Here is a 15,452-nt window from a genome sequence, read left to right on the forward strand (position 1 = left end):
AATAGTTTAAAGTCATCCCTTATCATTTATACAATTATTAAGCTTTCTTTTAAACTCACATAAATTTACCGCCTACGTATCATCCAAAGGAAACTCATTCCAAAGGCCAAGTACCCTGTTCGAAAAAAGTGTCTTTGCTGAGGACGACTTTTTCCTGTCAAAAGTTATGTTTGTGACCTCTAGTCCCACCATTTTGACCATTAAGTGTGATAAAAGACCATACATTAACACCATAAATTTTCTTAACACTCTTACTCATTTTAACCAAATTTTCATTTTGTAGAGAAGTATTCACCAGATTAAATTACAAAATTATTTTGTTTTCAAATGGGAAACAGACACTAAGATCATACAAAACAAAGCTCTTAACGCGTGGGTGATCCAAACGTACGTAAATTATATTACAGCTCGGGGTCGTTCATGTTCAAAGTATTGGGTCCCAGTAATGACGGTTTATGTTTTAAACATTCGGTTCCATTAATAACGTCCATTATGTCTAATGTTATAAATATGTGTAGACACAGAAAGTACTAAAATTTATCCCGTACAATTCTCCAACGTATTATGGTACGTACATTATATTACGTATTATGATTTCAAATAGCCTGAAATGTAAGTTTCTTTTAGGAATTGAATAAATGTATAGATGTATCAACTTCATGAGATCTACCAACAATACTGACTGATATACACAGCTTTCTTTCTTAACACAAATGTATTATAATATTCAAACAACAATAGAATTTCGAACTAGAGACGCTAGAATTTTTAAAATAATCCTCAACTTTAGTGGATTGAACAGGTACAGGTTTTTGCTGACATTGTAGGAATGTCTTTTTATGAAAAATTGTTTTATTTGTTAAAGTGTAATCATCGGAAAGAAAAGCCTGTTGTGTTTCAACTTTAGTAAGTTTTGAGGTTGTCACTTGTTTAATTTCCTCAATTATACATAATTGTCTTAATTTGTTAAAATTGCTGTCAATATGCACAGAATTATACCATCAGTCAAAATAAACTTCCTTTTCGTGAGCGAATTCTATGTTTTACTATCTTGTTTGCGATAAAGTCGAAACTTTTGGCAATAAGTATGCGGTACTAACTCGTAAGCTACGAGAATAGCTTCTTAAAACATATAGTTATCCAGTGTCTGATTCCTGAATTAGAAAACATGATAATACAAGATAAACTATTGAGTGATGAATATCAGGTGGTTGAAAATACGCGTTGTCGAAAGAAATCTAAAATGTCCTTCTCTGGAAAAAGAAAGGAGAATAGATTATGTTATGATTTCTATAATTAACCAGTCTTTTGTCTTCAGTATATGTTAAAAACTGCCTGAAACGTTTCTTTATATCAAGAACATCTTCCAAATGTATTCGTTGTGATGAAGCTGAAGAGAACTTTACACCAACAGAAAGCTTTGAACAAACTGGAATAAAATATGTAATGTTGATGGTATTGACGTTCAGATTGAGATAAAGAATAACGTGAAATTGATCTTAACGTGAAATGTTCCAGAGTTAATTAAGCTGATATAACTGATACTAATAGATGAAGGACTACTGTGTTCTAATGAAGGTATTTCTACAAGAGACTGGTGAAGTACATAGGAAAATATACTAAACATTTCTTGAAAGACCAGATGACCTCCATGACACCACTCAACTCATTTTATATATCACTTATTCGTTTTCATATATTACTTACAGCATATAAAAACCCAGTGTGATGTGTAATTCCTGTAAAGTTTGTAATATCAGTGAAATGTGTAATCCCAGTGGAATGTATAATTCCTGGGAAATATGAAATCTGTGTGACATATGTAAACCCTACAAAATACGTAATCTCTGTGAAGCGTATAATCCTAGTGATATGTGTAATTCTTGCAAAATGTGTAATCTCATTGAAATGTATAATTCCAGTGAAAGGTATAACTTCATTTAAATGTATAATCCCTGTGAAATGTGTAATCGCTTCAGCAGTATTCAGCTCCAGTGTCATTGATTGATTTATTTCTTAACGTTTTCTCCCTATAAAAGTAAAAACATTAATCCGACCAGTTTAATACTTGCTTGTCTAAAGAACATGATATACTTGACACCAGTGACGTCAGGTACATGCTGGGGGAACAGACTGGTTTGGTCAGTGACTGTCGTAAACAACTGGTTACCGATTATAGTCTACTGAGGATTAAAATTACTAGAAACCCAGTCACCTGGGAAAGGAGTCATGGAGTTAGTACCACGAGTGATGAACTTTGATATGACACTTCGAGTAAGAAATTTAACTTTACAAATAACTGGCTTATAACATATTTAGTCTATCACTGAATAACAGTAAGATATAAATCCCTCTGTACTAAATTGTTGTCAAAATATTTTAATAAAACGGCTGTTACGGGACACACATCAAGGTCCTGTTACAGACAAATAACCATTTTGAAATATCATAATTACAACTTATCCCCTGCTGTTCGCAACTCTCTGAAAGCTGCTGTTTTTTAGTTAATCCTTTGAAAATATTCTCTTATTGTAAATGTTCATCCATACCTTCTTTTCTGAAGCTCACAGCTGTCCACATCAACTTGAACCCCATGACTTCATCTCCAATCTTTCCCTGTCCACGTGATGTCAAAAACCTACACGAAAAGAAGACTTGTCTTGAAATATAAATATAAATCAATGGAATGTGCATCTACTTCCAGCCAACTCAACTCTTACTTAACTCAACTTAACTCTTAGGTTAGATTAAGTAACGTAAACTTACCCAAACCTGGTTTGTAATTATAAACCACATAATAATTAAAGTAAGGCACCAGATATCTGTCCACGTTGGAGTTCCAAACGTTTTTTAAACAAAACGTTATGCTTAAAACATTGAATTACAAATAAGTATTATTGTCTTTCTCAGTAAAATATGTATACTTCTTTCGTCTTTTGAACAAAATAAGATGTGGGTTATCATTTGCCCTCTACATTAGAGCAGAAGAAAAACTGTTAAAACTGGTTTATTGTTAAGTCTCGATATTTTTGTTAAATTCTTTCTTCACCTCAGTGATATTAAATATACTAACTATAATTTCTTACTAGTCCTGTTATTGGATATGTTGAGTAATCTTGGTCGTCTAGTCAGTGGTATAAATCCTGATTTTTTCTGTAAAAGTAATACTAAACAACATTATAGAATTAATTTTTTTATTATTTTCTATACTGCATTTACTTGAACATTTCAGAGCTATTATTTACTCTCTGCATTTATAAAAGTAATTCTTTCCCCATTGGCTCAGCGGTAAAACGTTAAAAATCGGATTTGAATATCAAGATAGATACATCCCACAGATAGACCAGCGTTTAGCTTTATTCTTAGCCACAAACAAACAAATTTTACTGTCCAATATGGCCAGGTGGTTAAGGCACTCGACTCATAATCCGAGGGTCGCGAGTTTGAATCCCCATCACATATGCTCGCCCTTGTAGCCGTGAGTAGCCCAAGAGTTGGCGGTGGGTGGTGATGACTACCTGCCTCCCTCTAGTCTGACACTGCTATATTAGGGACGAATAGCGCATATAACCCTCGTGTAGCTTTGCGCGAAATTCAAAACAATAACAAAGTTCATAAATGTATACATGTTCGTTTATTTTTAGTATGATTCTTTTTCGGTTTTGCAGGATGACGAGAAATAGCATTAAAATTTTCATAACAAGCTGTGGTATTAAAACACAAAAACATATAAATGCAGATAGTAGCTGATATAATTATTTTGTTTCGACCAGAAAAGTTTGTTTAATTAGTTGTAAGATTCAATCGAAATATGTTGCTTTTGTTCATATATTGTTTGTTTGGTTTGTTTTTTAACTTTGCGCAAAGCTACAAGAGGGCTATCTGTGCTAGCCGTCCCTAATTTTGCAGTGTAAGACTAGAGGGAAGGCAGCTAGTCATCATCACCCACCACCAACTCTTGGGCTACTCTTTAACCAACGAATAGTGGGATTGACCGTCACTTATAACGCCCCCCACGGCTGAAAGGGCGAGCATGTTTGGCGCGACGGGGATGCGAATCCGCGACCCTCAGATTACGAATCGCACGCCTTAACTTTGGAGAAACGTATTAATAATTGAAATCTAACTATAAATTGATAAAAGTTCTTAATAAGGCAACCATAATATTAAAAACTGGTTATTTAATAAGTAACTTAGGTAGTGATACAGACTATTAAGCTAAGCCTATTTGTGATTGGGACATCTACAATAGCTTTACCATTTTAGAGCAATCTGCAAATGGGTGTGGTTTAATCTTTTCCCAGAAAGTCCATCTGGACTTCTGTGCTGTTTTCCAAGCGACACTGGATAATACAATTATTATTTTATTATATATGTTGTTATTTTTCCTATTCTATAAATTTCTCTATTATTCAAGTATAAATCTAGAGAGTTGTAGCAGACATTATGTTACTTTCTAGGCACAAATTGTTGATATTTCATATTAAGACCAGAAATCTTTGAACTTCTTTTGTTTTTTATAGATACACAATAATTCACAGCTCTGATGACTATGATGGCTGCAAAGTTTCATCTTTTATCATCTACTCAACTTCAGAATTAAACTTGTCCTTGGTATTACATTTTCTATATGATTCTCGATTAAGTTTTTCTACTCCAGTGGCCATCTTCTCCTGTAAAGATAATGGCATTTTGTCTCAATCTTTCTGCAATTTCGATAGAAAATGTCCGCATAATTTTCTTATAACAACTCCAGGGCGGTTTGGAAGCTGTGTTTTCGTATCTGGCTTGGGCATCATTTACGTAATACTAGTTATATATTTTGCATAGAACCGTGCCTGAGATGTAATCAGATGGTCATTTTGTAGATGTTTGTCCGTCAATAGACACTATTAATGGTACAGGTTTTGACTTACTCACCTGATAAGTAGTCTGTTTCTTTCAGATAAAGCTGTTTTTTCTTCCACATTTTTATAATATTTCAAATCACCACAGTATCTTTTCACCAGATCTGGATTGAATTCGAAGCTGGAGTACCCATCAAATACAGACAATTCTGCATCTGCACAATTAGCTAAAGGTAAAAAATATACTTTAATCAATTTAAATCTACTAATGTATATATAATACTACCTCAAAAACATTTAAATATAATTAAAATTAGCAATCACATAAAGCTTTTCTTATGATCTACAAAAAAAAAGTTATCAGCTTTGTTTCTGAATGTGGTCATTGTCTGTGATTACACATGTAACAAGTTCTAACTCACTTGCTGTAATTCAGTTGAAGTGTTGTTAGGTACAGATGTTGACAGTAGCATCATAACCTGAAAGGGAAGGTTATGCTGCTAGAATTTCTGACGGGAAGTTTCACATTTGTAAACTATAAAAGTTTGCAAGTCATGAACCTTTAGCATTGCAAATAAAGTAATACATCTATTGTTGAACTATATCTATAAATTAAAGAAAGCCACGATTCTAGTAAGGTAAAACAGTGAAACAGTTTTCTCACACAGGAAGTAATGAAGAAAGTAAAATAGTTGGTTATCGAAAGAACTCTAGATCAGTGCAGTCTTTTGTAAATAAAGTAAAAAATACTTATGGATCTTGAAACAAAATAATCTACACTGATTTATTTCTCAAAAGTATCATAAGAGTACTGTTCACAGACTTCTCCAAAAACATACAGCCAGTGATGCTTGATTAAGAAAAAATTATACATGTTAAGTATGAACTAAGGTTTGATTTGTTTTTAATTTCGCGCATATCTACACGAGGGCTATCTGCGCTAACGGTTCCTAATTTAGTAGTGTAAGATTAGAGGGAAGGCAACCAGTCACCCACCGCCAACTCTTAGGCTACTCTTTTACCTACGAATAGTGGGATTGACCATCACATTATACCGCCCTCACGGCTAAAGAACAAGCATGTTTAGTGTGACAGGGATTCGAACCCACGATCCTCGGGTTACGAGTAGAGTGCCTTAACCACCTGGCCATGCCGGGCCAGAAAAAAATGTTCAAGAGAGCTATGAGTATTGATGAAGTAAAATAAAGGTAATATATGAATATTGATTAAGAAAGAAAGTGTTAGGCACGTAGAATTACAAATGAAAAACATTAAAAATTGTCATAAATATATAATAAATATTAGGGTAAGAATAAGGGGTAAATATAAAGTGTTCATGCACGCACACTCACAATCTTTCTTTTTCCGGCAGAGAATTGATTAGTATTGGAGATCATTCATCACAAGATCGTGTTTATCCCACAAGTTTGAACAGTATCGTAGTAGCAACCAAATAGGTTCCTATTATCTCTTTGTCAGCTTTAGTTTGGAACTCAGTTTCAAGGTCGATTAGAGTCTTATCACTAATAGAATGACTTGGTTGTTTAAAATGTTGGATAACCGAGTGGTCTTTTCCGGTGTTAATAGAAGATTTTTGGTTACTGAAATGCTCTCTAAGAGTCGTTTGTGCATGTTCTACATATTGGCGATTGCATTTTTACAATGTATGAGGTAAATGGTGTTGCGTGTTGTACAAGTGATTTCTTTACAAATCTTAAATTGCTTTTGGTCATATTGGAAAAAGAGTCGCTAATTTTTATGAACTTGCAGGCTAAACAAAGAGCTTTATTACATGGCTGAAATCATTTGCATGAATACGGATATCTTTAAGATTTCTGCTCTTTTGAAATGAGACAATGGAAACTTCAGGAAAGATTTGTTTCAAGCATTCAGTCAGTTGTAGTAGAAAGATGTGTGTTTTTCAGAATGTGTAAAACATTTTCGAGTTTAAACTGTTACATACTAACAAGAGGAATTATATTTAAAACTTTAGTTTTAAACTGTGTGATATTAAAGTTTCAAACATAATTCCTCTAATTATCACCTGTAACTTTCGTATCTGTGTGTACAGCTGATTTCTTGAACCTCTATGTTTTCTTGACATCTTGAAATTATCATTAGGTTGTTGCAGTGGAAGAGAAACTCACATTAACTTTGATAAATTTGCAGCCGATACAAGGAAATGCTTTAAAGCTGACTAAAACATATTGGCAGTAGGTCTTTTATTTGGAAAATGCCATTATTGTCGACAAAATGCTCAGAACATATATTGGAATAACACGTGTGATGTGGGTCATAGCTGCATTAGCTACCAGCAGTCCTCCTCAATACATGCACCATTGATCTAGCTTGCCTTGACAGCTCGTGTGCAAACCTTTGCTGTCAACATTTATATACATTGTATACATTGCTTAGAAGTAAGAGCAACTAGTGGAATGGCACAGAAATAGTACCAAGCCTTCCAAAGCCACATTTATCGTACACATTCAGCAACAGACATAGTCGACGAGGACAAACTATTACCATTCTTTGTGAGTATCGCTATCTCTTTGGAAGAAACAGTGAAGTACCTTAAGAAGTCATTATAACCAGGCACATTAACACCATGATAACCACAGTTTTCAAAGGCATCAACGCACTGAAGGTTGAAGCAGAAAAAAAATGAAGAACATTTGCTTATGTTCTACTAAAGTCATATACCAATGATCACTGTCGGTGCTACGAAAATAGAAAAGATAGGAAAAATATATGTTTTACATTGGTCACAAGATATGTTTTACCCATTCTATGAAAACCTATTACACCTCAAAAGTTTTAGTAAAATTTAAAAAAACACAAAAAATACGCTTAACAAACACAATTTTTCACTCTTATTCATAATTAAATCGGGATATTCGAGCTCCAAAACAATCCCACAGACACAAATAAAGAAAGGAATTGTCTAGTGGGCATTAAAAGAAAGAGTTATAAGTGGATTGGTACGATAAAACTGCCAATGAGATAATTTGCCACCATTCTATCTTAAATGTATTCATGTGAAATAAGTATCTGGAACCACTGAGATCTCTTAAAGTCACTCAAGTACGAAATTATAGATATTAGTCAGGAGTGAAGCAAGTAAGTCCAACCATCACCGATTTAAAGACTGTCATCTAAGATAGTTCTGCCACGAAGGATAACGAAGGAACTAGTGTGGCATTTATCATATTAAGAGCAAAATAATACTACATAAAGCTAATAGAGCGCTTAAGTTTCACAAAAATGGCACAGTGATGAAGTTCTTCTATGTATGTAATGAGCCACAAATAGACAAAGTTTCAGCATACTGTCACTGACTGACTCATGGACAGTACTGAATAAAAATGAGAGTGGTAAGTTCTTTAATGGAGGGCAGAAAGAAAAGCAAATGTGTGGTAAAGCCATCATCTAGATGAATGTGCCATGCCAAGAAGAGGTAAAGCTAAATAAGGATGCTGACAAACTCGCAAAAGAATCCCTTTAATCAAATCCAGAGTAATCCCCCAGTTACAGAAAGCAACAACCATAGAAGGTCTCTATGAACACTCAGAGGAAATGAAACTGCTAGAAAACAAAGTTACATATGATGTTTTCATTAAATGAAAAGATGGAACCTAGAAGGTCTTCATAAGTCATAAGTTCACTGGTAACATCAAAGAGCTCTATTCTACCTTCCTTGAGACAGAAGGCTAATCTCTCCAAGAGGGGTCAGCGCCTATCAGCGCAACCCTTGAAACCGTCATCTAGTACCCAAATTAACAGCTAATGATAATATACTACTAAAGAAGGAATTATACATGTTATTCTTTTCTATCTCACGTGAAACAGTCGGTCTTCACATGAAGAGTCAATTTTGGTTTTAAGAATCCTTGGAATTGTCACCTAGTACTAACCTCCAGCCTTCCAGTGGGACAGCGGTGGTGTGTCTGCGGACTTTATACCATTAGAAACTGGGTTTCGATACCCGTGGTGGGTAAAGCTCAGGTATCTTTTTGTGTAGCTTTGTGCTTAATTGCAAACAAAAACAACTGAGCTCCAATGATAAAGTGAGAACAAAAAATGGAAAAAATAAATTAAATAGAGGTTTAACCACTCACATTATGAACTTTACAGTTTACTATTTACTGTACATTAAAAGCGATTACTGTAAAAGATTATTTTACAGTAAGATTATTTAAGGATTATTCGAAAAGTACAAGGTTATCACCAGAGTTATTTCTTTCTCCATAATTAACTTCTAAAATACTATTGCTTTCAGAGTAACAGCTGTCTGGTACTTGTCCTTTAACCTACAGTAAATTAAATTCTTACCTAATATTACAGTACTTCGCCACATAATCATCACGTGTGAAAAATAGCAAATATTTATTGTTAAACGCTTTCGTAAATATAGTTAGAAATCCAGGAATAAAAGTACCGAAACATTAAGTCCTGGAAAACCTGATATGGTTTGGTTTGTTTTGAATTTCGCGTAAAGCTATACTAGGGCTATCTGCGTTAGCTGTTCCTAATTTAGCAGTGTAAGACTAGAGGGTGTGTTTTTCTTATAGCAAAGCCACATCAGGCTATCTGCTGAATCCACCGAGAGGAATAGAACCCCTAATTTAAGCGTTGTAAATTCGAAGACTTACCGCTGTCCCAGCGGGGGACAAACTAGAGGAAAAGCAGCTAATCATCACCATCCACCGCTTATTTTTGAGCTACTCTTTTACCAACGAATAGTGGGATTGGCTGTAACGTTATAATGCCCCCACGGCTGAAAAGGCGAGCATGTTTGGTGTGACGGGAATTTGAACTCGCGATCTGAGTTCAAAATCTGAGAACACCTGGCCATACCGGGGTAAACCAGATATAAAACACGAATTACTGATAACATTCATACTTTGAATTTGCGCAGACTAGAGGGAAGGCACCTAGTTTTCATCACACACCGCCACTTCTTGGGCTACTGTATTATCAATGAACAGTTGACATTACAGTAATATTATAATGCTCCCATGGCTGAAAGGGAGAGCATTGTTGGTGAGGCTGGAATTCGAACCCGCGACCCTCAAATTGTGAGTCAAGCGCCCTATAATCTAAACAAAAATCCTCATAGCTTTTACAGGGTATTAAGATGTTTATTTATCTGGTTTTAAGAAAGGTCAGTACCAACGACAATTTATTAAATATCCAAAAAGCCACAACGTGTACTGATTTTTAACCATCACCAGTTTATATTGGACTATTAAAAATAAAGTACAAGATTAGGGTGAATTTCTCGAATATCCTAGAAAACGAAATAGAAGACAACAATTTCACATTGTCCTCTAAATGTACCTTTTTTCTGTGTTACGTTATGACAATAGGGACCATATTATTTTAATAAACATAAAAACCTACTATCAGAATGAGTGATTCCGAACTAAAATGTCAAACTGAAACACTCACTCGAGGTTTTATAGCTACACAAACACTCGTTCCAAAAACGAAACCTATTATTGTTTGATGCGATTAGATAGTAATTTGAAAAGATTATGATCATACATAACGGTAATAAGGTTGCCTAATGACACCAAACTGAACTATTTCAATCCGAATTGGACAAAAGGCGATTTTTCTTTATGATGAAAAAGCACTTGAAAGAGAAACTGTTATACAACTATCAGAAAATGTATCAATAAAGTGAGACAAAACTCGTGTTTCGGTGTGAACTAGGAACGTGATATATGTAATGTTCCTTCCTCTGAAAAATATATATATTTGTACTGCCTTTTCGGTAAAATTACGTTTTAGGTTTGTTTCTTTTAATTTCGCGCAAAGCTACACAAGAGCTATTTGCGCCAGCCGTCCCTAATTTAGCAGTATAAGACTATAGGGAAGGCAGCTAGTCATCACCACCCACCGCCAACTCTTGAGCTACACTTTTACCAATGAATAATGAGATTGACCATTATATTATTATGCTTCCATTGTTGAAAGGACGAGCATGTTTGGTGCAACGGTAATTCGAACCTACGCCCCTCAGATTACTACACGATTGTCCTAACCACCTGGCCATGTCCGGCCTTATGAATTAGGAGATTGAACAACTGTAGTCCCCATTACTAAGAGCCTCCCAGTGGCACAGTGTTATGTTTGCAGACTCATAACGCTAGAAACCGGATATCGATATCCGTGGTGGGCAGAGCATAGACAGCCCACCACGTGTAGCTTGTGCTTAATTTCAAACAAATAAAAAAACATTCCTAAGTAAAATGCAATAATTAAAAAATGCCAATATAGTCAGGTCTATTAAATGACAGGCTGAAGATGCCCATGTCTTACTCATGAACAAATAGATCATGGATATAGGTTTTAGAAGTCAACTTACCAATACTTCCATAGAGTTGGAGTTCCAGTATTCGAATGTAGATGTGCATCCCGTGAGCCACTCGGATTAGCCAGATACATTCGACATCCTCTGGAAATGAGTCCGGATAGCCAGGAGATATAATTACTCCTCCAAAACCAGTTTCAATTCCTCCACAACCTTTTATTTCGGGGGTGGACTCGGGAGGAGGGACATCCTCTGCGAAATAAATGTTCATAGTGTCAAGAACAAAATAATTAAATATTAAAAGAAAGACAGTCAAGTCATTAGTGTGTAATGGTCATCCGAATTAAGTAGTTAATTTATTACTAAAAATATAACATTAGCAGAAAGTTTGATTTTTGGACTGGAATAACACCTTAACCGAAGGTGTTTATCTGCTAATGTATGACTTTTACAAATAACTGCCGAAAAAGAAATAGAAGACTCCATGTGAATTGAGATAGAAAACGAATAGAAAAAAAAAGGCTATTATTATCCTAAGAGTGAAGATGCAAAGAAGAAGAAGTGTTGCATCTACTGTAAAGAAATAATAAAAATTTGATCAGTTTTGATAGATACAGAAGAAAAATTGCTTCGGCCTTTACCTTAAACCAAAAAATTATAAAAGAAAATACCGTAAGAAAATATCTAAGAAGAGAATAGACGAAAATTATTGTTTTTCATTTCTAAGTAAATTGACATAAAGTTGAAAAATATTAACTTTTATAAAATAAAACAGGAAATATTAATTGTTAAATTTAAAATATATATACTAACATAATTATCTTCAACCTTAAGTATAGAATTACAAGTATGTTATCAGCTGAAGAATTAATTTTTTTTCTTCTAGGTTTAATACGTTATTGAATTAATTTGTTACCATGTAAAATATTCATATTGTTTTTAGCGCAAATCTATATAATACGATACATGCGCTATGTCCATAGAGTGGAATCGAACACCAAATTTTAGAATTTGTATGTCTAGTTATTTACAACTGACCCACTGAGAGACTGAAAAAGCTAGGTTCGTCAACAAAATCTGTATTTTTTGTTTGAAGATCGTGGTTTGATAGTTAAGAATTTGGAGGTTAGGGTTAAATGTTGACAAACTGAACGTCAAATTGATTACCTAGTTTTGTTAAATTCCACAGGCTGAGTAAATGTGCATGAAAGTAATAATAAAATTACTTTATTAAAACAATTATCGTTAAGCAAATTAAGATAGAATAATTACTTGTTGGTTTAAAAATATTCCAAGGTATAAAAATCAACGATAATTTTGCTCTTATTAATAGATCTGTAGCCTCAGTCCTGAATAAATCAGTTCTTTTCATCATTGGTCCTTGTAAGATATCAAACTGATTAGAATAGACAATTACGTCACTTTAACCACGAGTATGTTGAAGTATGCTCGGCTTAGAAGGGTTCAGAAATTCTCATGTGCTTTTTTATATGTGGTAGCAAATTTCTTTTAGCAGACACTATCACTAAGCACAGTAATGATTAGTGTGTAGTGATAAGCCAAGTAAAAAATGGCTGCCATTTTTAGTCTCTTACTTCATGATATAGGCAAGTAACTGCTGAAATTGAGTTATAATCTTATTTTAGCATCAAATTAACATTATTAAGTGTTTCACAGCTGTTTAACAGTAATATCATTCTGCTCTACTACCATACATACTTTTGCGGGGAAATAATAAAAAGGAAAACTATTTTCCAGTGGCAAGTTCATCAATAAGCATAGTTATTTCTGTTTCATAAGTAACAGTTTCATTTATAGGTCGGTAGATAAAAGCACAAACATACATAACGACCCATTGTGATTTCATTCATAAATATATCTGGCAAAACACTTTCAGTAAAAATAAATGAATAAATAATGATCAATAACGATCATTATAATAATTATCCAATCAGTGTGTTTGTGTAGGTTGTACATTTCTCGTTTAAATAAATCTGTCCCTTTTGGCCCCTTTTGGAAGGGGTCGTTTGGTTCGTGAGTGCGAGCTCTCCATCTTCCTCGTTGTGCATTAATTAAGTTTTGGTGGGCTAAACCAGTGGCTTCATGAGGAGTGAAAAACCCTTTTCCAAACAAATCTCTGCAGCTTTTCCTTACCACCTATGGAGACAAGCCACATAACTATTATTCACTGTCAAGCAGCTGTTAAAATAATTTAATGTAAATCCAAAAACACTCAAGAAATCAATATGCCCACAGTGGGGTGAAGAAATGTGAAATTTTCTGATCACCCTGGTTTTAAACCAAAATACCTACCTCGATAATAATGATGGTACTGAAATAATACTTTATGTGGCTGTTTATTTGTCTTCCAGGTTTCAGTAAAGCCAAGACTGGCAGCTGAATGAGCATGCATGGTAGTATACTTCATGACCTACGATCTGTGTGGTGGAGGATGATATTAAAAGTTATGGATTCTGTAAATATCTCTTGACGTCGATTTGGCGCTCTAGAGTACTTGTATCTTGATGGAGGAATCTTTTCAGCTTCATTGGCCTTCAGTGTAATTCAAAATTAGAAAACAACCAAAAAACTGATATGATGTTAACAACAAATTTTTGCTAGCGAATTATAAATGTTTGGTTTGAATTTCGAGCAAAACTACATGCGGGCTACCTGCGCTAGCCGTCTCTTATTTAGCAATGTAAGGGTAGAAGGAAGGCAGTTAATCGTCACCATCCATATCCAACCCTTGGACTACTATTTTACCAACGAATAGTGAGATTGACAGTAACATTATAGCACTCCCATAAATGAAAAGGCGAGCATGTTTGGTGTAAAGGGGATTTGAACTTACGACCTTCGGATTACGAGTCAAACACTCTAACGACCTGACCATGCCTGACCTATTAAATTATGAAAATGAAACAAGTGTTCATTATCAACTAGAAATTGTTTTTTAAAAAAGGAGAACAAATACTAAAAAATGTCGAAAAATTAAGTATTATGTATATAATAGTAATGAAAAAAAACAAATTAGAGATAAAAAATACAAAAGTCCCAAGTAGTCCAAACAACCTTCCCAAGAATACCTTTTATCTACAACTAAATGTTTTATTCCTCAGACTTGCATGAATTCAGATTTATAAAAAAGCATTTATTGCATGTATAACCTTGCTGGTTATGTGTCCCTAGTGTCAGGGATATTGTTTAGTGTCAACTGAAATAAACTTGTTAACACGTATAAAAGAATATGTGAATATCATATTAAGCCCACTGTACTTGAACATATCTTTGGTAAATCTGACACACTCATCAATTCTGATTAGTTTAATATCGTAGCAAGAGCCAATGATAAACAGTACCTGCTAACCCAGGATCTAAGACCAGTGATCTACTTAACAGGATCGGCTAGTAAATCATTTTTAACGGTGTCATAATTGTATAACACAAACCACATCATCACTGAATAAATTTTCGCTTTCTCTACAAAACTATAATTTAAGGACACTTAACACACGGGTGTAATAACCGTAAAATATAAAACACAACATCTCTAAATGTATTTTATGTACAAAACTATAATTCAAGGACACTAAACACAAGAGTATAATAATCGTTAAATATAAAACAGAACATCACTAAACGTATTTTATGTACATAACTATAATTTAAGGACACTGAACACGCGAGTGTAATAATCGTAAAATATAAAACAGAAAACCACTAAATGTATTTTATGTACATAACTATAATTTAAGGACACTGAACACGCGAGTGTAATAATCGTAAAATATAAAACAGAAAACCACTAAATGTATTTATGTACAAAACTATAATTTAAAGACACTGAACACACGAGTGTTATAATCGTAACATATAAAACACAGCATCACTAAATACATTTTATGTACAAAACCATAATTTAAGGATACTAAACACAAGAGTATTATAATCATGGAATATAAAACAGAACACCTCTAAGTGTATTTTATGTACAAAACCATAATTTAAGGACACGAAACACAAGAGTATAATGATCGCAGAATATAAAACAGAACATCACTTAATATACTTCATCTACAAAACCATAATTTAAGGATACTAACTACAAGAGTGTTATGATGGTACAATAATATAAAATAGAATATCACTGAATATATTTTACCTACAAAACCGTTGTCTAATAACACTAAATTCGTGAGTGTAATAATTGTCGAATAAAGAATAAAACGTCGTTTAATACAATTTACCGCAATGTAAGGAAGCTAAATGTGACACCATAAGTTTCT

At 33.9% G+C, this 15,452-nt stretch overlaps 1 protein-coding gene across 2 annotated transcripts in view; it reads right to left on the minus strand.

Moving 5' to 3' along the window:
• LOC143257569 (neuropilin and tolloid-like protein 1) overlaps positions 1 to 15,452 on the minus strand; it is a 40,100-nt gene that overhangs the window by 7,536 nt on the left and 17,112 nt on the right. For both annotated transcript variants that reach the window (XR_013031944.1, XM_076516441.1), the window contains exons 5-7: positions 11,218 to 11,415; positions 4,921 to 5,074; positions 2,550 to 2,638 (exon numbers count right to left, since the gene is read on the minus strand). Coding sequence is in view for 1 of the 2 variants with exons in the window: in XM_076516441.1 (XP_076372556.1) it covers positions 2,550 to 2,638; positions 4,921 to 5,074; positions 11,218 to 11,415 (441 nt within the window). In the remaining variant the exon portion in view is untranslated. The remainder of the gene's footprint in view (positions 1 to 2,549; positions 2,639 to 4,920; positions 5,075 to 11,217; positions 11,416 to 15,452) is intronic.

The sequence above is a fragment of the Tachypleus tridentatus genome, chromosome 7 (assembly GCF_004210375.1).
Source record: "Tachypleus tridentatus isolate NWPU-2018 chromosome 7, ASM421037v1, whole genome shotgun sequence".
Lineage (NCBI taxonomy): Eukaryota > Metazoa > Arthropoda > Merostomata > Xiphosura > Limulidae > Tachypleus > Tachypleus tridentatus.